This window comes from Panthera pardus, unplaced genomic scaffold (assembly GCF_024362965.1).
Source record: "Panthera pardus isolate Hobbes unplaced genomic scaffold, ASM2436296v1 HiC_scaffold_21, whole genome shotgun sequence".
NCBI classification, from domain to species: Eukaryota; Metazoa; Chordata; class Mammalia; order Carnivora; family Felidae; genus Panthera; species Panthera pardus.
The window spans coordinates 27,797,961-27,824,082 of record NW_026526777.1 but is presented as its reverse complement, the minus strand read 5'-3'; the positions used below and the strand labels follow the sequence as shown (position 1 = coordinate 27,824,082).

General features: G+C 37.7%; 1 protein-coding gene across 2 annotated transcripts in view; it reads right to left on the bottom strand.

The window, feature by feature from the left end:
- KDM5B (lysine demethylase 5B) overlaps window positions 1–26,122 on the bottom strand; it is an 81,154-nt gene that overhangs the window by 52,336 nt on the left and 2,696 nt on the right. For both annotated transcript variants that reach the window (XM_019431794.2, XM_053909046.1), the window contains exon 2: window positions 504–581. In XM_019431794.2, the coding sequence (XP_019287339.2) occupies window positions 504–581 (78 nt within the window). The remainder of the gene's footprint in view (window positions 1–503; window positions 582–26,122) is intronic.

The window sequence follows — 26,122 nt, the reverse complement described above, 5'->3', positions numbered from 1 at the left end:
GTATTTAAATGAATTAATAGGCCAACAATGATTGACAAAAATTAGTGTTTTTAATGAAATCTAGCATAAAAAAATTTTAAAAAAAAAAAAGGGGCGCCTGGGTGGCTCAGTCAGTTAAGCATCGGGCTTTGGCTCAGGTCATGATCTCACGGTTTGTGAGTTTGAGCCCCACGTCAGGCTCTATGCTGACAGCTCAGAGCCTGGAACCTGCTTCAGATTTTGTGTTTGCCTCTCTCTCTCTCTCTCTCTCTCTGCCCCTCCCCCACTCACACACACTCTCTCTCTCTCTCTCTCTCTCTCTCTGTCAAAAATAAACATTAAAATAAAAATTTTTTTGAATGAAATCTGGTTGGCTGCAAATGTCCTTAATGTCATTTGTTTTACCATGATTGTCCAATTATTGGTCAAATTTTAGCTTCACTAAAACCACTAGATTTGTGACTGATTCCTCCAAGAAAACCCCTCTGAAATACAGGCAACCAGAACAGTAGTTAAGACAATACCTCCAATTCATTCAGCCTCTGGATACGTGGGGTAAAATGAAGTTTGTCAACATCACATGCAAATGGTGGCTGCCAATCCTAGGGGAGAAGCAAAGGCTTTTATCAGAAGAATTTATAATTCTGACATTCAAGAAATCATGTTAAAACCCCAGTTAAGTAAAACACAAGTTACCTCCTACCAGTAAAATAAAACAGAACATGGGTAGTACTTTCTCAATCTTCTTTGCACCAGAACAGCAGAATATGTATGACTACCCTTCCCCATACAAATGATACATCCTGCATGCACCCCTCCTCACACCCTTCCAAATAAATGTCACTGAACGTCAGTCAAGCTGTTGAAAAATCACTGACTTTTAAGTTTATTATTTATTTTGTAAGTAATCTCTACACCCAACATAAGCCTCAAACTCACACTCCCAAGATCAAGAGTCACATGCTCCTCATATTGAGCCAGCCAGGAGCCCTGAAACATCACTGACTTTAATTTAAAGAGATTTGGATTCCTCTATTCCACAGAAGTTATCCTTTTACAAAATAGCTATATTAATATTAAATCATCTATAAACTATATTTTTATATATGTAACCTAGTTACTTTTACTTTTATTATAAAATTAAGAATAAGTTCTTGGACATGAGATGGCAGAGACTGCCATCCAAAGCTCATGTTAAGGATGATTCTTTAAAACATCAACTGCTACAGATTCTTAGAAGAATTGTTATCATGCAGAAATAATCAGACAATAAGGAAAGTATGTATGGTATCAATAACTAGACAAAACTGGAAACTTAAATTTCCACAATAAGAGAATGGTTAAAGGAATAAAAATTATGCTGTGTTAATGGGTACAGAGTTTCAGTGTGCAATAATGAAAAGGTTTTGGAGATGGATTTTTTTTTTTTTTTTTTTTAAATTTTTTTTTTCAACGTTTTTTATTTATTTTTGGGACAGAGAGAGACAGAGCATGAACGGGGGAGGGGCAGAGAGAGAGGGAGGCACAGAATCGGAAACAGGCTCCAGGCTCCGAGCCATCAGCCCAGAGCCTGACGCGGGGCTCGAACTCACGGACCGCGAGATCGTGACCTGGCTGAAGTCGGACGCTTAACCGACTGCGCCACCCAGGCGCCCCAGGAGATGGATTTTTGATGATGGTTGTATAGCACTGTGAATGTACTTAACATCACACTAAATTGTACCTGTAAAATAATTACAATGGTAAATTCAGTATTATGTTTATTTTAATATTTTAACACATTAAAAAAGCAAAAAGACAAAAAACTTATGCTGTGGTATAGTTCTGTTTATTGACATTGAAAGATGTTCTTTACGTATGTTAAGAAGGAAAAGAGGGACGCCTGGGTGGCTCAGTCGGTTGAGCGTCCGACTTCGGTTCAGGTCATGATCTCACAGCTCATGAGTTCGAGCCCCATGTCAGGCTCTGTGCTGACAGCTCAGAGCCTGGAGCCTACTTCAGATTCTGTGTCTCCCTCTCTCTCTGCCCCTAACCCACTCGCATTCTCTCCCTGTCTCTCTCAAAAATAAAAATGAGAACATTAAAAAAAAAGAAGAAGGAAAAGAGAGGCTATGCAACAGAAAAATGAAACCTGGAAAAATATACAGCAAAAATAGGATTTTTATAGGTGATTTTCTTTTGCTTCCTTAGCCATTTGGAATACAATCTGAAATATATTTCATACATTAAATAACACCTATTAAATAATAAATAAGTTACTTCAGGGGCACCTGGCTGGCTTAGTCAGTACAGCATGCAACTCTAGATCTCAGGGTCTTGAGTTCAAGCCCCACATTGGGCATGGAGCCAACCTAAAAATAATAAATGAATCAAACAAACAAGTAAATAAATTCAGGTTTAGAGAACAAGTCAGTACAAGGAAGCTCACAGTCTTTTATTCAATTTCATATCCAGACGTTTGTTCTAAGAAAATAATTCACCCACAGTCAACAAAAAACATGCATGAAATTAACTACAGTATTATGTTAAGAAGATATGATTGGTATTATAACAACACTGAATACTGCACAGCATTTGAAGTTCTAGATTTACAGGGGGCACCTAGGTGGCTCAGTTGATTGAGTGTCCGACTTCAGCTCAGGGCCTGATCTCACAGTTTGTGAGTTCAAGCCCCACATCAGCTCCCTGCTGTCATCATGGATCCTCTGTCCACCTCTATTTGCCCCTCCCCCACTCATGTACGCTCTCTCCCCAAAATAAATAAAACATTAAATAAATGGATAAATTAATTAATTCTAGATTTGCAAAAAACTCATACCAGCATATAAGAAAACACAGAAAAATGGGCAAATTGTGTTAACAGCAAGAAAAAATGGCCAACTGTAAAAAGACTGGTGTCCAACTTTACACAAAATTCAAGAAATACACAAGATTCTCTTGTTTTTACCTACCAGGTTAGCAAAGACTTAATACACACACCACCAGTATTAGCAACATGTGAGGTAATGAGGACCTTGACGATTAGTATGTTTTTTGGAGATCAGTAAGAAAGCATCGTATTTTTAAAGGCCTACTGAGCCAGCAGTTCCTCAAGTGAGAATTTAGTCTCCAAATATTTGTTGCCATTCACAACACCAAGATACAGGCACAAGGAAATTCACCACAGAATTGTTTTAACTTAAAACCTTAATATTATGTCCAAAGAAGACATCCAGATCGCCAAGTGACACATGAAAAAATGCTCAACATTACTTAGCATCAGGGAAATACGAATCAAAATCACAATGAGATACCACCTCACCCACCCCTGTCAGAATGGCCAACGTTAACAACTCAGGCAACAACAGATGGTGGTGAGGATGCAGAGAAAGGGGATCTCTTTTGCACTCCTGGTGGGAATGCAAACTGGTGCAGCCACTCTGGAAAACAGTATGGAGGTTCCTCAAAAAATCAAAAATAGGACTACCCTATGACCCAGCAATTGCACTACTATTTATCCAAGGAATAGAGGTGTGCTGTTTCGAAGGGACACATGCACCTCAATGTTTATAGCAGCACTATCAACAATAGCCAAAGTATGGAAAGGTGGAAAGAGCCCAAGTGTCCATCGATGGATGAACGGATAAAGAAGATGTGGTGTGTGTGTGTGTGTGTGTGTGTGTGTGTGTGTATGTACATATACATATATATATATATATACATATATATATATATATATATATATATATATAATGGAGTATTACTCGGCAATCAGAAAGAGTGAAATCTTGCTGTTTGCAACCATGTGGATGGAACTAGAGGGTACTACGCTAAGCAAAATTAGTCAGAGAAAGACAAATATCATGACTTCATGAGGACTTTAAGAGACAAAACAGATGAACATAAGGAAAGGGAAGCAAAAATCATATAAAAACAGGGAGAGGGACAAAAACATAAGAGACTCTTAAGTATGGAGAACAAACACTGGAGAGGTTGTGGGAGGGGGGATGGGCTAAATGGGTAAGGGGTATTAATTATAGAATGTACTCCTGAAATCATTGTTGCACTATATGCCAACTAACATGTATGTAAAGTTTAAAAAATAAATTAAAAAAATTTTTTTAAACCTTCATATTGGGGCATCTGGTGGGGTATGCCTGGGTGGCTCTGTTGGTTAAGCTCCAACTTCAGCTCAGGTCATGATCTACATGGTTCGAGAGGTTGAGCCCCACGTCAGACTCTGTGCTGACAGCTCAGAGCCGGGAGCCTGCTTCAGATTCCATGTCTCCATCTCTCTCTGCCCCTACCCCACTCGCATTCTGTCTCTTTCTCAAAAATAAACATTAAAAAAAATTTTTTTTAAATATTAGGGCATCTGGCTAGCTCAATCAGTGGAGTATGTGGCTTTTGATCTCAGGTTGTAAATTCAAGCCCCACATCGGGTGTAGACATTACTTATTTAAAAAAAAAAAAGACCTTCAGAAACCTATCAATGAAGAACAAAGTAAATAAATTTGACACACCTGTAAGTAGCAATAAAATACTCTGCAGCTGTAATAAGGAAAAAAAGATCTAGATGTTCTAAATATAGAAAGATAGCCAAGACTGGATGAGTGAAAAAAACTAAAACATGTAAAATTGTGCCAATAGTATTACATATATGTAAACTTTAAAGATTATCAGATTAGAAGGGGGGCAAGAGGTTACTGTTATTTCAAATCTATATTGTTAGAACTTATTACTATTGGTTGCTTTTATTTATTTGCTTTCAATTTTTTTTTTTAATTCTAATTAGTTGATTGCTTTTAGTTTAAAAGTAAAACAGGGGTGCCTGGATGGTTTAATCAGTTAAGCATCTGACTCTTGATTTCAGCTCAGGTCATGATCTCACAGTTCGTGAGTTCAAGCTCCACTTCAGCTCTGGGTTGACAGTGTGGAGCCTGCTTGGGATTCTCTCTCTCTCCCTCGCTCTCTGCCCCTCCCCCACTCACTCAAGCACACCCACTCTTTCTCACTCTCTCTCTCTCAAATATAAACATTTTTTTAAAAAATAAAACAAGGTTTGAGGTGCCTGGCTGGCTCAGTCCATGGGGCCTGCGACTCTTGATCTTCAGGTCATTAATTCAGGCCCCATGTTGGATGTAGAGCTTACTTTAAAAAAAAAAAAAAAAGAAAAACAAGGTTTTGTTTTAGTGATAGGGAGACTTCAATAAAAATACCCACCAGCAATGCCTGATAAAGTATTATGTTAAAAAGACTGTATTTTACCAGAATTTTTTTAAAAGGGGAAAAAAAGCAGACTACAACTGATAAAATGCTATTTACTACCATCCCAGAAAGAACCAAAGAAAAAAGAAAAATTGGCAGCACTGTTTTAAACTTATTCCAGACAAGGCCTTCAAGTATTTAATGCTGTCCCACTGCCTCTTCCACAAAGACTATGGCTAATGTTTAAATGTCAGTTGTCAGTTAAAGAAATGCTATTCTTTGTTAATAAAGTTAAAAAATACTACTCCATCCTGGGGCACCTGGGTGGCTCAGTCGGTTATGCGTCTCATTTCAGCTGAGGTCATGATCTCACAGTCCATGAGTTCGAGCCCCGCAGTGGGCCCTGTGCTGACAGCTCGGAGCCTGGAGCCTGCTTCAGGTTCTGTGTCTCCCTCTCTCTCTGTCCCTCCCTCGCTCATGCTCTGTCTCCCTCACTCTCAAAAATGAATAAATGTTAAAAAAAGAAAATTAAAAAAAAAATACTGCTCCATCTTGAGTCAAAAAGAGGAGAGTGATTTTTTTTAGTTTGATAACTAAGGCTAAGGAAAGCAATGTCTTTAATTGTACAAAACACAATGTAATAGAAGAAAATCACATTGCTTGAGAGTCTATCACAGGCTAATAGGAAGACTTTATATTGCTCAGAGCTTTGCTCTCTAACACTTCATAAAAGCTGTATGCTTTCTGAAATGAATTGATCTGGGTTGAAGGTTAAAACCAAAAACATCAATGACAATATGTCAGAATATACAAGTAAATGATTAACATACTGTCCAATAGCCTGAGAATTTTATAAACTAAGACTTTTGGGTCATGTATGACATTCCCTGACTAATCAAATAGGCCTTTTAATCCCAAAACACAATGATATAGAAATTAATTTCATCTCATCCATATATTAAAGTCATAAATTACAGTGAGCTGTGTCTTTGTATGTATACATTGTATACATATATGTATATGTACATATGTATATATACATATACCGTATGTATTATATAATTTATGTTTATTGTATACTGAAACTTTTTCAGATGAATCCTAAAAATAAAGTAAGAGGAAAACAGTACATATCTGTCACTAAAGAAGATCACACAGTGGGTATAATATATATAAAACTAATACTGTTTCAGATCATTCTTTCATGAAACACAAACCACTGAAAACTTATTCACTTCTTCTGGTTACAAAGAATGAAGGAAAATGGGATAAATGTCATTCAATTTCAAGACTTTCATTGTCAACTGAAAAGCTTTACTTCAATAAAAGAATTACATATTATTTGCAATGCTCACTGAAATATGAGAAGTAAGATATCCTTGGCCGGGGCACCTGGGTGGCTCAGTTAAGTGTCCAACTCTTGATATCGGCTCAAGGCTGTGATCTTGCAGTCATAAGACAGAGCCCTGAATTGGGCTCCCCACTGACAGCACAGAGCCTGTTTGGGATTCTCTCTCTCCCTCTCTCTGCCCCTCCCCTGCTTACGTGCTCGCTCCCTCTCTCTCTAAACAAACAAACAAACAAAATAAACATTAAAAAAAAAAAAGATGTCCTTGACTGAGTCTGGCCTCTCTGGCCTCAATGGACTATAACTTTTACAGGGGGGACAAAGCCATCAAAGAAGGAAAGAGACCATTACAAAACACTGTGATAAATTTTGGTTTGACACTTTATCTAAAGGGGCTATCATATAATCTAACCAAAACTTTTAGCCTCTTAACAATAATGGTTCATAAATCCTTTTTCTAACATAAAAACAGCATTTCCATATTAACTAGGTGTTATGAATTCATAGATTGCAAGGCATCCCATATAAATTCCCTGCTGAGATTCATTCACTTTTAAAACTTTAAAATGACTTTATTTTACCCCTTTCAAAATAAAAGTCCAACCATATTTAAAAGTCCAATTATTTTCCTGAGCGCTAAAAAATATATTCCTTCAGAAGGCAATTAAGTAGGAGGAAGTTGAAGCTTTGAAATCCTCAGAGGCCTGAGTAACATCAAGTAAACATTCTTCCTTAGTCCCCACACTGAACAACTTATGGTACATTTAACTGAGAGAAATGTGCAATAAAATTGACCAGTGGGAGAATAACTTTCATAGGATGCTAAGGATTTTTCAAAAACGCCATGAAAATTCACTCTGTAAATGATCTAGTGTTGGCATCCACATATTAGAACACTGTTTTAATCTTTCTAATAGAGAAGCTATCACCATTTTGAGATCTAATAATCAGCAAAATGAGAAAGTGTATTCTCTATATCTACTCCAAAAGTTGGTTCTCCTGCAGACAAAACTCCTGCAGACAAAACTAATTTTCAAAATTTTTTTTAATGTTTGTTTATTTTTGACAGAGAGACAGAGCATAAGCGGGGGAGGGCAGAGAGAGAGGGAGACACAGAATCCGAAGCAGGCTCCAGGCTCTGAGCTGTCAGCACAGAGCCCGATGCGGGGCTCAAACCCACGAACTGCGAGCTCATGACCTGAGCTGAAGTCAGACGCTCAACCAACTGAGCCACCCAGGTGTCCTGACAAGACTAATTTTTAAAAATCAATGTCAAAAGCTCATTCTGGTTAGTTTACAAAGAATAACATTAAGGACGGACCAATGTATTTTCTAATTACATATGTTCTATTAAAATCTGTCATCATAGGGGCGCCTGGGTGGCTCAGTCGGTTAGGCAGCCAACTTCAGCTCAGGTCATGATCTCACGGTCCGTGAGGGCTGTGAGTTCGAGCCCCGCGTCGGGCTCTGTGCTGACAGCTCAGAGCCTGGAGCCTGTTTCGGATTCTGTGTCTCCCTCTCTCTGACCCTCCCCTGTTCATGCTCTGTCTCTGTCTCAAAAATAAATAAATGTTAAAAAAAAAAAAATTTTTTAAAAATAAAATCTGTCATCATAGAATAAATGCACAAAGGAATTTAGTCCACTGAGGCAGAGCTAAACTCCATATTTTAATCCAGATTCTTACACTTTCTAGGTTATCAACACATTAACACAAAACTATAGTGCAAAATTTTAAGGATCCGAACAAAGAATTTATCTTAGTTTTAAGGCAAGTCAGAAAAATTTTCAGTTGAGCAGCACAAGATTTATCAACCTTAATAAAAATTTAAGTAACACACATATGAAATACAACATAAAAAGACTACTTTTTCATGGCATTAACAGTTTTATGTCAGTATGATGTCCTTAAGACACCTGCACAAAATGGCAGAACTGGGCACACCATAATCATTGTAAGTCCCCATCTATAAATTTAAAAACAAGCAGAGTTACTATTTGTGAGTCCCTCAGTGGAGTCCAATGACCACTCACTGATGGGTGTCTATCAGGAAAGGTTTTGGTTTTTTGTTTATTTATTTTTGAGACAGAGAGAGACAGCACAAGAGGGCAAAGGGCAGAGAGAGACGGAGACACAGAATCTGAAGCAGGCTCCAGGCTCTGAGCTGTCAGCACAGAGCCCCACGCAGGGCTCGAACCCAGGAACCGTGAGACTGTGACCTGAGCCAAAGTGGAAGCTCAACCGACTGAGACACCCAGGTGCCCCTATCAGGAAAGTTTTTTAATTCAAAGGACTTCAATGTCTTCGGAACAGAAATAAAAATGTGTCAGATAATATTAACTTCCCCCTTTCTTCTTACTTCCCTCAGGGTAGGCTTGGCACCAAGCAGCTCTAATTAGCCATCCATTCGATCAAAGTCTGCTTAAGATTTCCCATCCGTAGGATGTCGGGGTGACTCAGTCAGTTAAGCATTCCACTCTTGATCTCAACTCAGGTCATGATCTCACGTTGAGTTTGAGCCCCACGTTGGGCTCTGTACTGACAGTGCGGAGCCTGCCTGGAATTCTCTCTCTCTCCCTCTCTCTGCCCCACCCCGCCTCTCTCTCTCAAAAATAAATAAACTTTATTAAAAAATAAAAAATAAAGATCTCCCATCCTCAGTGAGCCACTAGTAAAAAAATACTGAGGATTTTCTTTTCAGACTACAGAATCCCTTTTATTCCTTAAATCAGAGATTCTTATACCGCACTTGAATTGAGTGTATGTGGATTTTGGGGGGATAGTCCACAGCTTCCACCAAGTTCTCAAAGGGGTCTGTAACCTTAGGGGTCACAAAAAAAATCCTGTGAGTGTATGTGGCTTTCAAAATTTTTGCACCCTGAAGTTCTTATCTCACTATCCCAACCTACTTTTTTTCAGTCCCTTCTCATACTTAACCAAGACATGATAATGGATGAGACACTTGGCTCCTCAAAATGTCAGGAGGTTATATATATATACTGTAGGACAGAAAGAGCAATGCACTAAATAGAAGACCTGGTATGCATCTTGGTTCTTTAATCACCACTTAAGGGATCTTAACTTTTCCATTCGAAACGTATAAACAATAGCTACCTTCAGGACTATGATGAAAACTAAAATTACAAATATAAAGGATTATGTATTATAAAGCAAAAATAGCAAGTATTATATTGCATTAAGTTCTGACCAATGAAACATAATTTCTTCTAGCAAAAAGTCAACGTAAACTCAACTTTCAAGGAGCATCTGACTTCTAAGCTGTACCTTTAAGGACTCTATCCTTCCAGTCTAACTCTAGTCAGCATCCAGTTGGCATTAGACCAATTTAAACACAGGTTAAAGGGCTCCCCTAGATTTCAACCCTCCTCCCCACTGTTACTTCTCCAGTGCTCATTTTTAAAGCACAATGATGTCATTTCCCTTATCCTTGCACAGTAAAACACGTTAAAGAGAACGCACTCTGGTGTCACACTGCCTGAGTTCAAACCCTGACTGTGGCTTTCTACTAGTACATCTCCCTGTAGCTTAAATACATGTATAAATGGGAAACTGAGGCTTAAATAATATGGATAAAAGCCTTTAGAGAGCTCCTGGCATTTACAAAGTAAGCAAAAATGTTAGTTATGAGGAAACATTTATGTTGCAGAGCTTCAGTTCCCAGGAAGCCTAACGTAACCTTGTTTTGTTTTATGACTGGTTATGTTTAAAACAATGGTTTCAATTCTCTAATCTTCATTATCAAATTGTATAAAATGATATTTCATGGGGAGTGCCTGGGTGGCTCAGTTGACTTCGGCTCAGGTCATGATCTCACAGTTCGTGGGTTCGAGCCCCGTATCAGGCTCTGTGAAGACAGCTCAGAGCCTGGAGCCTGCTTCAGATTCTGTCTGTTTCTCTCTCTCTCTCTCTCTCTCTGCCCCTCCCCCGCTCACACACGGGTGCATGCACGTGCACAGTCTCTCTCAAAAATAAACATTAAGGGGCGCCTGGGTGGCGCAGTCGGTTGGGCGTCCGACTTCAGCCAGGTCACGATCTCGCGGTCTGTGAGTTCGAGCCCCGCGTCAGGCTCTGGGCTGATGGCTCAGAGCCTGGAGTCTGTTTCCGATTCTGTGTCTCCCTCTCTCTCTGCCCCTCCCCCGTTCATGCTCTGTCTCTCTCTGTCCCAAAAATAAATAAACGTTGAAAAAAAAAATTAAAATTAAAAAAAAAAAATAAAAAATAATAATAAACATTAAAAAATGGCATTCACAAGTTAATATATGGCATTAATAAGTTAATATATAATATTCAAGGCCCATCCATTTTTTTTTGCTGTATTTTTTTTTCCAGTTTTATTGAGATATATGCAACCTTGCTACTTAAAGGAGAATACACTGTCACATTTTCCATGCTTAAAGAGCTTTTTCTAAGATTGTTTTAGATATGTAATTCAAGGATAGAGGCACTTAACAATGGATCTGGGAAGAGAGAAGCTGCTAGGGTTGCAAGAGAATTCAACTTCTATACTATAAAAATTAACACTGTGGTGGGCAAGCCTATGTATGGTTCCACAATATTAATATTTTGTATTAACCAAGCCATTTCATATATATCTACTATATAAAACTTCCTGACTACATATTCTCTTACTGCCATAAAAGCTAAGCAATAGAATAGGTTTAAAATAATTTTCTCTAATACAAAAGTACACTCATTACTAAAATATCAGAAAATATATATGAAGAAGAATCTCAGAGAAAACCTGCTGTATTTTGGTATACATCTTTCCAGTATTTTCTAAAATGCAAGTTATCTTCATAATCTTCAAAAAATTTTAAGTCATAATTTTAAAAATATGTGTATATTTTTCCTTTTACTTACTATACTGTGAATATTTAATATTTTATTGTATTGATACTTTTTAAAATTTCTTATTATTGGACATTTAGGTTATTTTCTTTACTTTCCAATGTTAATCATTACAAATAAAGCATCCTTACCTTCTAGGAAGTTCATTTTAGCCTCTTTTAAAATAAACCTAAAAATTTTATGATTTTATTACCATTTTTTTGTTTAGTTTATTTATTTTGAGAGAGAGAGAGAGAGAGAGAGCAAGCATGAGCAGGGGAGGAGCAGGGAGAAGGAGAGAGGAAGAATCCCAAGTAGGCTCTGCACTGTCAGCACAGAGCCCAATGTAGGGTTCAAACTCACGAACGTGAGATCATGACCTGAGCCAAAGTCAAAAAGTTGGATGTTTAACCAACAGAGCCACCCAGGCGCCCCCCACCCAACTTTTTTTTTAAATAAAAATAAAATCTTAAAAATAAATAAAAATCAGTTGCCCATATACCCAGTCTTACCATGAGAAAAACATCAGATAAATTCCAATAATGGGACATCCTACAAAATACCCAAGTGAGTACTCCTCAAAATGGTCAAGGTCAATAAAAATAAAGCCCAAGGGGCACCCAGGTGGCTCAGTCGGTTAAGTGTCTGACTTTAGCTCAGGTCATGATCTCACCCTTGGTGGGTTTGAGCTCCACGTTGGGCTCTGTGCTGACAGCTCAGAGCCTGGAGCCACTTCAGATTCTGTCTCCCTCTCTCTCTCTGCCCTTCTCCTGCTCACACTCAATGGGTCTCTCTCTCTCAAAAATAAACAAACATTAAAAAATTAAAAAACAAAAAAAACAAGAACAACAACAAAAAGCCTGAGAAACAACAACAGCTAAAAAAAAGTCTAAAGAGACATGACAACTAAATGTAATGTGTATCCTGGATGAGATTCTGGAACAGAAGGAAGATATTAGCTAAAAATTAAAGAAATATGAATAAAATATATGGACTTTGTTTAATAACAGTATCGGTTCATTAATTATAGCAAATATGTCATAATAATGTAAGATGTTAATAAAAGGGGAAACTTGGGAGACCTGGGAGGCTCAGTCAGTTAAGTGTCCAACTCTTGATTTCAGCTCAGGCATGATCTCACAGTTCCTAAGTTCAAACCCCATGTTGGGTTCTGCGCTGACAGTGCAAAGCCTGGTTGGGATTTTCTCTCTCTACCCCCTCCCTCACTCGTATGTGCTCTCTCAAATTAAACAAATAAACAGTAAGAAAATTAAACAAATAAAAGGGGGAAACTAGGTCAAGGAGTATATGGGAACTCTACTCGGTTTCTCTTTAAATCTAACAGTTCTTAAAAATATTAAGTCAATTTAAAAAATCATTTGGATCAGGAGCACCTGGGTGGCTCAGTCAGTTAAGCATCCAACTTTGGCTCATGTCATGATCTCTCCGTTCCTAAGTATGAGCCCCACGTCTTGCTCTGTGCTGACAGCTCAGAGTCTACAGCCTGCTTCAGGTTCTGTCTCTCTCTCTCTCTCTTTCTCAAAAATAAACGTTAAAAATAATAATAATAATAATAATAAATAATAATAATAATAATAATAATAATAAATCACTTGGATCAGTTTGTTTTATGTTCCAAACTTCTGACCCCAAAAGACAGCTCAAGAAGCAAAAACACAACCATGTTTATTACAAATTTTATAAAACTTAATAAAATGACAAGAAGACAAAAAAGGCCCACTTTCTGACATTTTAATTGATACTGGTTATACAGGAAAACTTATTGTTGTTTGCCCTTTAGAAAATACTTTTAAATTTTCACTTCACTTCCTAGAAAGAACAGATAACTGAAGTTTTTACCAAACCCTCTACTGGTTTTTTAATAGCCTCTACAATCAATCAATGTACCTCTTACACATGCATAGAACCTAGATTTATTCCTTTTGAGTCAGGCCTTTGCAGAACTAAGTTTCCCTTTTTACTACTACAACTCTCAAATGTTTGGCCTGAGGACCCCCTAAAACTCTTAAAAATTAAGGACCTCAAAGAGCTTTAGTCTATATGTCTATTCACTTTTATTACAGTAGAAATTTAAGAATGTTTTAATTTATTTAATAATAAGCAAAAAATAGAAGAGTGGCATTGTGTTAGTTTGCATATATTTTGCAAGTCTCTTTAATGTCTGGCTGAACAGAAATAAACTGGATTTTCATATCTTCTATAGTCAATCAGCTGTAGAATACTGCTTGGTTAAAGCATACCAAGAAACTCTGGCTAAAAATATTTAGTCAAAAAGAGGAAGTTCCCCTTGGATCTGCTGGAAGGATCCTGTGCACCCTCCAAGAGTCAGTCCTCAATCCAAACCCTTGAAAACAACTGTCCTAATAATCTTAACCCCTACAGAAATCCCATCCAATCCATCCCTCCATGGAACTCTATCCATCCGTATTTTAAAAACAGCATCTCAAAGTGTTTTCTCTATTCACTAACAATGATTTCTTGACCTATTTGTGAAATGCCAACATTTTTAAAAAAGGTATACCAATGAGGCACCTGGGTTGCTCAGTTGGTTAAGCGTCCACCTTCAGCTCAGGTCATGATCTCATGGTTCGTGGGTTCAAGCCCCGCATCGGGCTCTGTGCTGACAGCTCAGAACCTGGAGCCTGCTTCAGATTCTGTGTCTCCCTCTCTCTCTGCCCCTCCCCTGCTCTCTCTCTCTCTCTCAAAAATGAATAAATGTTAAAATATATATATATATATATATATATATATATTAAAAAATAAAAGGTATACTAAATGTCAACCCAGTCATCATCCCTAAAAGTCCTACCACCAAAAAGATCCTGTAAATGCCTGCATAATCATTTGCAAACATACAGGAACGTTTAACAGTTGTACTAAAATATTAAGGACCAAAAAATAATAATAATAAATAAAATAAAAATAAAATATTACAGACCAAGGAGTAAGAACTTTTGTTAAAATTATAACTCCTATAATTGACAGGACCTGGTAAAAGCCATCAGTTTTCAGTTTTACAGAACGTGTTATTTAAAAGGATATAAAGTATCCAAGCACTGTTTCTATGGAGGAGCATCTATTAGTAAATGAAAATACACTGGTAAAAGAGAGACATGTCATGATACTTACTTTTTCAAACATTAGTTCCAACAAGGACCTCCTTCACCACTTTTAATAAAACTTAGTAATAATAATCTGTATTTTCAGGACCTCTAAATGACTTCAATTTATAATTGTCAAAAACCACATGAAAATACTATGGAAAATGCTTCCCCTAAACCTCAAAAGCATGGTTTCCTTTCCAGACCGCTTTACAGGAATAATCCAAGTACCATTTTGTTTATAAACAATAAAAATAAGGGGATAACTAGATCACATGAAGACCTTACTCTTCCAAAATGCCCCTAATAGATGTCTACCAAAGTTACCTACTGAAGTGATTCAACAAAGTTTTGGCATAACCCTCAAAGTCTCATCAGGCCTCTCTATATTGGAAGCATCCTTTTAAAAATCACCCAGGATGATCATAAGAAAGATAAATTTCTAGAATAAATCATCTTCCACTCAAATGGGCTGACATGATAGGTCAATCATGAAAATTTAAGAGGAAAACATTATTTCTTTCAAATCATTCACAGACATCTTATAACACAAGTCACCGAATGGAACCAGAAGAAATTTCAGATCCTTCTCCCCTACAGCAATTATAATTGATGCAAATATTACTTCAATATGTCTACACCAAGCCATGTTACAATCAAGTAGCTATTTTGCCACAGTTTCTCCCCCAAGGAAATTTAATATGTAGCTTTGATTCTGTTTTCTTTCATAACTAGGATCCCAGTGAGGAAAAGACAATTTCTGGCAGAAAATTGAGGCTACCAAGGTTAAGAAAAGATGACATACTTCAGAGAAAGGTTCCAGAAATGATTTGTCAGGGGAAGGAGTTTAGGAAAAAGGTTAGACTCTGCCCCTTCAACCTTCCCCTCAGCAACACCCAAACCCACCTGGGCACGAAGGGCAGGGAAAGTTAAACATCACACACCCTAACTTTAAGGCCTCATTAAATCTATAAACACATGTTCTACATCTTTAGTACTTGACAAACTGGACACTCCAAGATTCAAAATCAAGGTCACAAAAGGGACAACAGTGACATTAAAAACTGACCCGAGTCTCTAAGAAGATAACAAAAGAATACAAAATTTTGTTTGGTTTGATGTTTCATATAAAGACATGTGGCAATTGTACTTTAAAAAAAAAAAAGGAAACATAAATAGTAAGCCATACATTTCACCGGATACAAATATTTAACAACTATTTAGCCCTGCCACAATTAACTGCAAGCTGAACATTAAAAGTAGAAATAATTTTAGAACCTGTATGATCCCTAATAGCCATATCTGAAGTAAAAGGCTGAAGCTTGGACCTGAATGGGAATTGCTAGCAAGTGGCTCCATTCATCCCACTGTCAGATTGTTTAATATTTATGTAAGGGCAACCTGCAAGTCTATTCAATATACTGTAATTCTGAACATGCTTCAAGGCTAGATAGATCTTTTTGAAAGAGAAAAGGATCTACTAATGCACAGGCATGCTCAACTTACAATGGTAGATAAATAGGTCTTATCTCCAAAGGTCTTAAAATAAATTTATCCTATGATATATCTCAAACCACACTGGGTATTACTATTACAGAGTTAGCACTATTCACTGCCTTACTTACTTCATATTTATTGCCACATTTAATAATAATTTGATTTAAAAGATAACCCGTTTTAACCTAAAATATGCCAAAGTTCCAGCCTGATAAAAGTGGTCCTCGTTTGAACGGCTGCCTGGTATCAAAGGGACACACACTATAAAAACTCTTCTATTATCTACTTTTCCAGGTTATAAATAAAGGATTTTGCAGCTGTATCTAGAGTTGAGACTTAAGAAAATCATCACCACAAAGTCACAGAGGTCTCAAATACTGGCCCTCAACAAACCTGCTTTTTCCCCTGGCACTTTTCCTGCAGCCTACAACTAGGTCCTCTTCCTTGTGTAAATGTTGGTATTTCTGGAGGGTCTGTCAGATTCTAATCTCATTCTACACCCCTATTTCCTCCCTAACCCTGTCCCAATCCAAAGTCTCCCAAACATCTGAAGCAGCTCCACTCCCCCCTTACTCCATCTACCTCCACATCCCCTCAGCCCTAATCTTCGACCATTTGATACACAATTTCCATTATTTGTGTACATCACAGCATGTAATCTAGTTGCAGATCTTTCTCACCAGTAGACTATATGAATTCCTGTAAATGAAAGCTACTTAATTCATTTCTAATACTCATAACACAATGCCTGGCACTTATTGACATATTAATAAATGTAGTGAACTGAACCCACAACTAAACCCAAGGACCTAATTCATTTCTTCATTCATCAGAGCTGACAAAAAGGACTCCCTTGTTTCTGGTAGTGGAGGTGAGAAATTCTATTAATTCAAAGTCAACAGATAAGAGAATTCCTTATATGAACAGCTGCCTAAACCTCATCAAGAACTATCTAAACCAATAGTTCTTAAACCTAGCTGGGTTTTAGAATGACCAGAGGAGCTTCTTAAAATTCAAATACTTGGGCATCCCATGAGATTCTAATTCCGGGATGGAGCCCAGGATGATTTTGATGGGAAGAGGGCTACAATCTGGGGGCCTAAATACATACTCTTCTAGTTGAACCTGGGTGGTCACCAGGATGATGACTGATGAGCCAGGAGTTTCCATACAAATGAGCCAAGCAACCAACAGTACATGAAATGCGAAGCTCATACATGCTATACTAAAACAAACAGAGTATATGATTTAAAATTTCAGGGGTGGCTCAGTCAGTTGAGCGTCCGACTTTAGCTCAGGTCAGGATCTTGTGGTTCATGGGTCCGAGCCCTGCGTCGGGCTCTGTGCTGACAGCTCAAGAGCCTGGAGCCTGCTTCAGATTGTGTGTCTCCCTCTCTCTCTGCCCCTCCCCTGCTCATGCTGTCTCTCTTACTCTCAAAAAAAAAAAAAACCTCAGGGGCACCTGGGTGGTTCAGTCGGCTAGGCATCTGACTCTTAATTACGGCTTAGGCCATGATCTCAGAGTTCGTGAGTTCAAGCCCCACATCAGGCTCTGGACTGACAATGTGGAGCCTGCTTAGGATTCTTGCTCTCCCTGCCCCTCCCCCACTCACTCTGTCTCTCTCAAAATAAATAAAATTTAAAAAAATAAACATTAAAAAAAATAAAGAAAATTTCATAAATAGGGGCACCTGGGTGGCTCATTCAGCTAAGCATACAACTCTTGACTTCGGCTCAGGTCATGATCTTACAGTTTGTGAGATCTTAGCCCTGCACTGGGCTCTGCACTGACAGGTGGAGACTGCTTGGGATTCGCTCTCTCCCCCTCTCTCTGCCCTTCCCCTACTTGTGTGCTTACACAGACATCCTCTCCCTTCCTCCCTCCCTCCCCCCACCCCAAATAAATAAATAAATAAATAAATAATTTTTTTTTTTTTAAAGGAAGAGCAGTGAACTTGGAAGTAAAAAGCAAGGTTTGGAATCTCCTAATTTGTCCTTTAAAAGCTGTGTCACCTTAGATAAGTCACTAAACTTCTCTCAGCAGTTTCCTTACCTATAAAACAGTTCTTAGCAGCAAGAACTAGGTTATAAAAATGTTTTTTGCTGAGCCTATCAGAAAAAAAGGGTAGCCTATACCAGGGCAGAAAATGTATAAGCAGAATTATACAGATATGTAATAATAATAAATATTAATAAAATAAGACATAATTTTCCATCAACTATCTCATGTAATCATAACTGTATCATTACTATGGAAGTAGGATTCAATATAGTGGTTATGTGCACAAAGTCTAGGTTCAAATACTGACTCCACCACTTAATAGTCAGGTGACCCTAAGAAGTTTAGGCCTCACTATGTAAAGCAGGGCTAGCATTATCCCCACTTTATAATAAGCAGTTTAATGGAATAAACTGAAAATAGGCATGACCCTCTTAAGGCTAGCAGCTCAAAGATAACACGTAAACAATGGAACATACACCACAAACCAAACCAGCTAGGAAACTAGCTAGCTAATACCAACCTCCGAAAACAAATTACCTTGGATCCTAAGTCAAATTCTAAACTCTGTTCCTCTCAAAAAAAATCTTGATAAGCAGTTATATAAGAAAAAGATATATTTTACACATGGAAGATGAGAAAAGCCACAAGATTAGCAATGGAAAAAAAAAAATGGTGTGAGAGAGGAACCCAGAAGAATGGGCTGCCATCAAGTACAATTTTTAAAAACCCTAAACCCACACCCTACACAAATCCCTGAAGCCAGCCTCCCACAGGAAAATCTGGTGGCTATTCTCAATTTGTCCAAAATACATCATAATACTGGATAAGAGCCTCTCTGGGAGAAGAAAAAGCTTGGAATACTTGAAATTTTACAAAATGTAAGTTATACTCCAAAGATTCTCTTTGTAGACCTCTCTAATCTCCACCCCTCACCCCTGTCCCACAAATAGATACCAGAATACAGGTGAGCCTGGGTGGCTCAGTTAGCTGAACATCTGAGTCTTGATTTCAGCTCAGGTCATGATCCCAGGGTCATGGGATCAAGCCCTGCATCGGGCTCCACACTATCGTGGAACCTGCTTAAGATTCACTCCCTCTCTCTCTCTCTCTACTCTCTCTCTTTCTGCCTCTCTCCCCTGTTCCTGCTCTCTTTCTCTAAAAATGAAAAAAAAAATTTTTTTTAAAGATACAAGAATACAAATCCTAAGAGATCCTGCTCTCCCCATCTCTTCTCTCAAGTTTTAAAGACTGGCAAAGATGAGACGTTACCATCTGGTTTAAATATCATCAAATGATGAGTTGGTACAACCACACAGAAAATTGAGAGGATCTTGCCTTAAAGAACTTGTAATTATGTGGTTTTGATAGGGATTTGTTCTTCGTTTCTGGAGTTATGAGATTAGAGAAAAATGGAGTATGTACGCCACATAGAAATATGTGCTCAATAAAAGCTCCAACCAAGTGCTCAAAACACACTAAGTTTTAGACTTTAGTTCTCTGAACATTACAATCTGGTCAAGTCAGTAAGATGGCAAGAATTAACACAGGAATGCACAAAAATCTGCCTAGGGCTAAGTAAGGAGCATAGTTCAGAAAAGAAATCTTAGACTAGGTGCATGCTCCCAACTAAAATACTCAACATTCAAAAGCTTAACACTTGTTAGGTATGCAATCAGAGAGTCTTTTTAATACATACAGAAAGCAGTACTGAGGGGCACCTGGGTGGCACAGTCAGTTAAGCATCCAACTCTTGACTTTGGCTTAGATCATCATGATCTCGTAGTTCCTGGGATCGAGCCCTACATCAGGCTCTGTGCTGATGGCATGGAGCCTGTATGGGATTCTCTGTCACTCTCTCTCTCTCTCAAAATAAATAAAAAAACAATCTATTTTTAAAATTTTTTTTATGTTTGTTTATTTTTGAGAGACAGAGCGCAAGTAGGGGAGAGGCAGAGAGAGAGGGAGACACAGAATCCAAAGCAGACTCTAGGTTCTGAGCTGTAAGCACAGAGCCTGATGCAGGGCTAGAACCCACAAACCGTGAGATTATGACCTGAGCCGAAGTCAGGCACTTAACCGACTGAGCCACCCATGCACCCCAAATAAAGTCTATTTACAAAACAATACTGAGTAAACTGCTTGATTCAGGATAAAAACAAAAAAACCACACTAGCAGAAACACAGTATATATGGGTCTACCTAAGAGGTTATGTTATGAGGTCCAATAACAAGACCTATTTGGACAAAAAAAACAGGGAACCCAGGTTTGTATGGGAGTTTTCATTCGCTTTATTTTTTTTTTTAAGTTTGCCTAATTTTTAGTAAAGAATAAAATATAATCTGGCTCTGTCCTGAGGATCAAAATAAACATTTTCCCTGCCACCTCTTTTACTTCTCTCACCACTTTATAAGTAAAATAATTGTGGAATATTAAAGACTCAATGTACTAACTCAATTTCCTATCTAGCTAGCATTGGCATTATTTAAATTGTTAGGTAAGATATAACGCCCTCCATTTGCAGGGCTTCAACAGCATCACAGCCATCTCATACTAAGAGAAATTAAAATAATTTTAAACATCTCTTAACACAAAGCTCACCAAATACAAACTCCTGCCTATATACACACAGTACACAACACACACATAACACGTGAACCTGCAAATTTTCTGAAATAACATAACAGCTCTACTTGAAAAAGATTTTGATACCACTAATTTTTTTATTTTTATTTTTTTTAGAGAGAAGGGGAAGAGCAAGCATGCACAAGCCGGGGGAGAGGGACAGAGGCAGAGAGAGAATCCCAAGCAAGCTCTACCCTCAACGCGGAACCTGATGCGACGCAGGGATCCATGACCTGAGCTGAAATCAAGAGTCAAAGGCTCAACCAACTGAGCCACCCAGGTGCCCCCTCACTAATTTTTTAAAATCTCACCAATTTTTGAAATATCTAGGAAAATAAATAAATTAATAAGTAAAGACAAGCTTCTACCTAGGCCAGGAGAAGAATTACATTCTATATACTGTAGTTTTGAAGCTAGTTTTTCACTTTTCAAGTTTCACTCTTTAAAAATCCCTTCACTGTAGGGGAAAAGGAGGGATATGTATTTGGCACTAACCCTTGTCTCACTAAATCTGTCCCCATACTCTTCTTAGCAGTGAGCAAATAAAGCTTTGGGATTTAAGCTCCTCGCAATCCATCAATTAATTAATCTGGACAGCAGCCCTAGGTCAGTGTCAGATCCCCTTACAGCAGATGAGAAGGCATACGTTGGGAGAAAAATGACATTGTCCAAGGTCATGATGGAATTAGAGTCAAGACTCTACTCATTTATTTTTTAAAATCTAGAAACACCATATCCCTTCCTTTACATAATAAAAGTATAGACTTTTAAAAAGTAATAATCCACATACACGCCCCTTGATAAAGCTTATTTTCACCCATGCAAAATATTCCTTAAATTTCACATCTATTGTAAAATAACACATTACCAAGTGAAATGGAATCGACAAGTACTAAAAAGCCATTCATTATGTGATCTTCGGCCTGGTGTTGTTTAACTAGTTTCCCATCTGAGAAATTAAGTTACTATTTCGGTGGGAAAAGCAATTAGATTTTAAGGGGTTATTGACAGAAAATATTTTTCAATGACCTGATTTTTAAATTGTTCCTTTTAAACTTTTGATACCACAGAAATGTTAATCAGCAATTCTGCTACAACAGACACTGCGCCATCAAGGTTGAAAGTCAAACACTACCATTCTAAACAGAAAAGTGAACCTAACAACCTAACCAACAACTCATTAGACCCTTTTGATTCTCCTTTCCTTAAAACTTCTTTTCCAGAAAGGGACTTAACTCTACTTTTTTGGTTACTCCTGACTCCCAGCTCTATTGAGATAGTCTAGCAGACAGATAAAGAAAATGGGCAAATAGAGAACGGAAAGATGCTTGTGGAGAATGCCCTCCAACCACCACCTACTCCAACTACTGCCATCAAACTTCTGGATGCCAAGAGTTGGCCTGAAGACGGTCAAGTTTCTGCACAGGTTCCAACAAATGTGTAATAAAGGAATGAAGCCGCTGTTTAAAACTGAGAAATACAGGATCACCTGGCTGGCTCAGTCAGAAGAGCACACAACTCTTGATCTCAGGGTCATGAGTTCAAGCCCCATGCTGGGTGTAGAGATTAAATAAATAAAAAACTTAAATTTTTTAAAAACTGAGAAATACGATCCCTATCCTAATTGGGCAAGGTGACCACTTTCACTACAGGCTAGAAACCTCATTCCTAACTGCCCAAATCTCACTCGTTCCCTGAATAAAACAAAAGCTAAGCCAAGTTGTTCTTTACAACTAAAGGTCACTAGCTTACTCTCAACCCCACTGCTGCTACTCTGTTTTCTGCTCTCCTATATCCAGGAAAATAGCTAAAGGGATTATATTCTCTATGTTTTTGTGAATGCTTGAATATTTTAATAGAAGAATTTTCATTTGAACTCTTGAAGTGATGGCTCTGGTACAGCAAAGTAATCTTTATATCCAGAAAGAAAGTTTACGTGGAAAAAAAAAAAAAAAGATAAACAGATGAGATGACTCTAGGCCACGTCTAAAGGTGTAAGGTAATGATGCTTTAAGAGCAATGGTCTACAAGGAAAGATTTGAATGTTAAAAAAAAAAAAAAAAAAAAAAGGACTCCTAAGAATGCATTTAGTCAAATTCCACATTTTTGTTCCAAACATCACACAATTATGGAACAGAAAGGTCTCACTGCCCTGGAGGCAGCTTTTCCTCATTAGTCTGGTTCATAAACTTGGGAGTTGTAAAAAGCACCTTCATTATACAAATCATCTAATAGTTAATGACAGAAAAAGCATTTTTGGAAGAACTTGTGGAGATGTACAAAGGTAACATCTCATCTAATTTTTGTCTTTAATTCCATGCTAAGACACAGCTGTTAACAAAAAAAATCCTTGTACGCAGCATACAATTCTTACATCTCAAACAAGTTTCTCACAAATCAGACTTTAAAACCCAGTTACAAGTTTCTCAAACTTTAAGTAATATAAAGCAAAATGGGAGAAGCCCAGCGACATGGCTCTCCCAAAGTACCACTCTACCCACCCACTTACCCCAAAGGGACTCAACACTGCCTCTAGTGATTCCTCTTCAAGTGACCCAAACTCAACAAAAATTTCAGAAACAAAAGTATAGACAGCCCCTCAATTCCCAGTATTTATTCCACTTAACTTTTTTTGAGGTTGGCAATGATCTTCTGCACTTAAAAAAGGTATATTAGCATAATCTCCAGAGAGTATCTTAGCAAGGAAGAAAAAACATCACACCACCAGATCAACACAAATCAAACGGAAAGGTCTGTACAAGAAGAAAGCAAAGATCTTCTGGGTTCCTGGTTTTTAAAAACCTATATATGGCCTTTGGAAAGAGGTACACAAGTAGGCTTCCTGGAACCTTAAAATCTAGGACCCTAATTAGCACTTTCATGGGGGGGGTGGGAGTGGGGGCACGAGTTTTCCCTTTATCCTCTTCTACAGCCAACTTTTAATGGGGTCCAATTAAGACAACAAGAGGTTACAAAAGTCTAGAAAAAGATCCCATTTACAGCACATAAACCAGAGTCAAATTTTTTATCAAATAGTTTACCATATTTTTTTTCCTTTCTTTTTTTTTTTTTAACGTTTATTTATTTTTGAGACAGAGAGAGACAGAGCATGAACAGGGGAGGGGCAGAGAGAGAGGGAGACACAGAATCGGAAACAGGCTCCAGGCTCTGAGCTGTCAGCACAGAGCCCGACGCGGGGCTTGAACTCACAGACCGTGAGATCATGACCTGAGCCGAAGTCGGATGCTTAACCTACCAAGCCACCCAGGCGCCCCCTTTTTTTTTTCCTTTCTAAAAGAAAATTCTCTCCCTGGAAGATTTCTGTCTGCCTATTAAAGTATCCTAAGCATCTTGAACTGTTTTTGTGCCCCAAAGTAAACAAATAAATGAGTTCTGCTCCTCTATCAACCAGAAATACTTTTAAGTTTAAGCCAACATACCATAAAGAAAATTCAAGCACCTGAGAGAGACAAAGAATGAAACTGAGAGCTAACAAATTTTCCCTAATTTTTCTTATTATTGTATCTCAGTAACAGAAGAATTCAAACCCTAGCTTTAACACATTTAGTTAACACTTTTCAAAGGCAATTCTCTATTTATTTTGCTCTTTAAAGAGGTTTAGGCTGCATGTTTAAAAACAAGTCCTGTAATCACTGGTAGGGAAATTTTTCCCATGGGGGTGTGAATCTTAAGCTGCCTCATGTATTTGTAATATCGCTCACATTCTATTCTAAAAGCCTATTAATTTTGTTGATTAGGTCAACAAAATTACAGCTAGGTGAATAGGTCTGTGGCTCCTAGTGTGACCAATTTACAATTTACCACTGGTAAGATCAAATTTAACTAAACGCCCATTCAAAAACTATAACAAATGAAGTTTGTTTTTGCTTTGTTTAAAGCACTTTCGAACTACATCTGTAGGACTTAATCCAACCTCCTACTAAGTGAGGAAAAAAGTTTTTCTTCTGAGCAGTATAGTCCTACGTTTGTCCTAAAAGGCAGATACAAGTGGGTACAGGGTTTCTTTTGGGGGTGATGAAAATGTCCTAACATTGATTGTGGTGATGGTTTTACAACTCTGTAACTACTTAAAACTACAACTAAAAACATTTTAAATTGATGAATTGTATGGTATATGAATTATATCTAAATAAAGCTGTTATTTTTCAGTAGTCATTAGAAGTTCTTCCTTCATTCAAGGATGTTTCCATTGATAAGCCTTTTCTCCAAATGTTAAGCGGGTCTAAGGTGGCCAAAGAATCACAACCAGAGAAAAATACTGTGACACCAAAGGAAATGGGAAAACAGAGAGGGTTAGGCCAAAGTCAATCAAACCTAAAATTAAGGAGATTGATAGGCTGGAATGAGAGTAAATGAGCTCCGTATCATTAACACCTCTAACCATACAAAGAAATGTGTATTTAAGTTCCACCCTGTTCCTAATGGTAGAACCAGCAGGCCTACTCAAAGACGCTGACTATATTAAAACATTTGAGAGTATTACACTTTAGCTATAAAATGAAGGGATCAAACCAACGACCCACAGGAAGTTAAAGTTGAAAAAAATGTGTCTACTGTGCCATCTGGGGTTTGATTTAAATCCCTGATTTTTGGACACTGCCACAGAAGAAATTTGTGGAATCTGTCTATCTGTGGCCAAATGTTAGACATTTGAGGGCAACAAAGAAAGTTATTAAAGCCATCAAATATATTCTGATCAAACTTGGGAGACTCAAAAAAGTATTTACTGAGCAGCCAACTATTTTTTGCCTAATAGTTACACTCCTAAAATTAATCATTTCCAAACACCACATAGAGGCACGGAAGATCTGTCCTTAAAAAGACATCTAAGTACATCAAGAGGAAATGAAAATGCGCATTTTAAAGGTAGCAAAACCAGAGGTCAGATTAATTGTAAACTTAAAAAAAAAATTTTTAAGCCCAGGAAACAAGCCTGGTTATCCTACATGCTCGATGTAATTTGAAAAACATTTATTTCCCTCTTTAAACTTTTAACTCCGGATTTAGCAGTCTTCTTGATTTATTATCCCTTATCACATTTACCTTACCATATTTTCACAAATTTCTGTGAACCCCAAGTTTTCAAAGGAAAGCAGTTTAGGACCCTTACAGAAAGCAGCTATAAACTGAAACTATGTACATACCATTAATTAAAGATACAAAGATAAGAACAAAAGGAAATGGAAGTGCTTTACAATTCTTCCCCTAACCTCCCAACGGACAAATACCAACAGACCCAATCTCCATTTTAACACAGCCACTTGTATTCCAAAAAATTAGCAAACAAAAATCATCTAGAACACAGGCATTATACAGCCATGGCCTTGGACAGTATTTCGTACCTCTTATTTTTTTTGTCGTTGCTTTATTTCAACTATATGAAACCACTTGTTCACAGCTTCCTAAAACAAAACAGTTTCTGAAACAAAGACTGTTTACATCTCTTAAGAAACCTTTGTTCCAACAAGACCCTTCTTCAAGAGCTACAACTTCTGG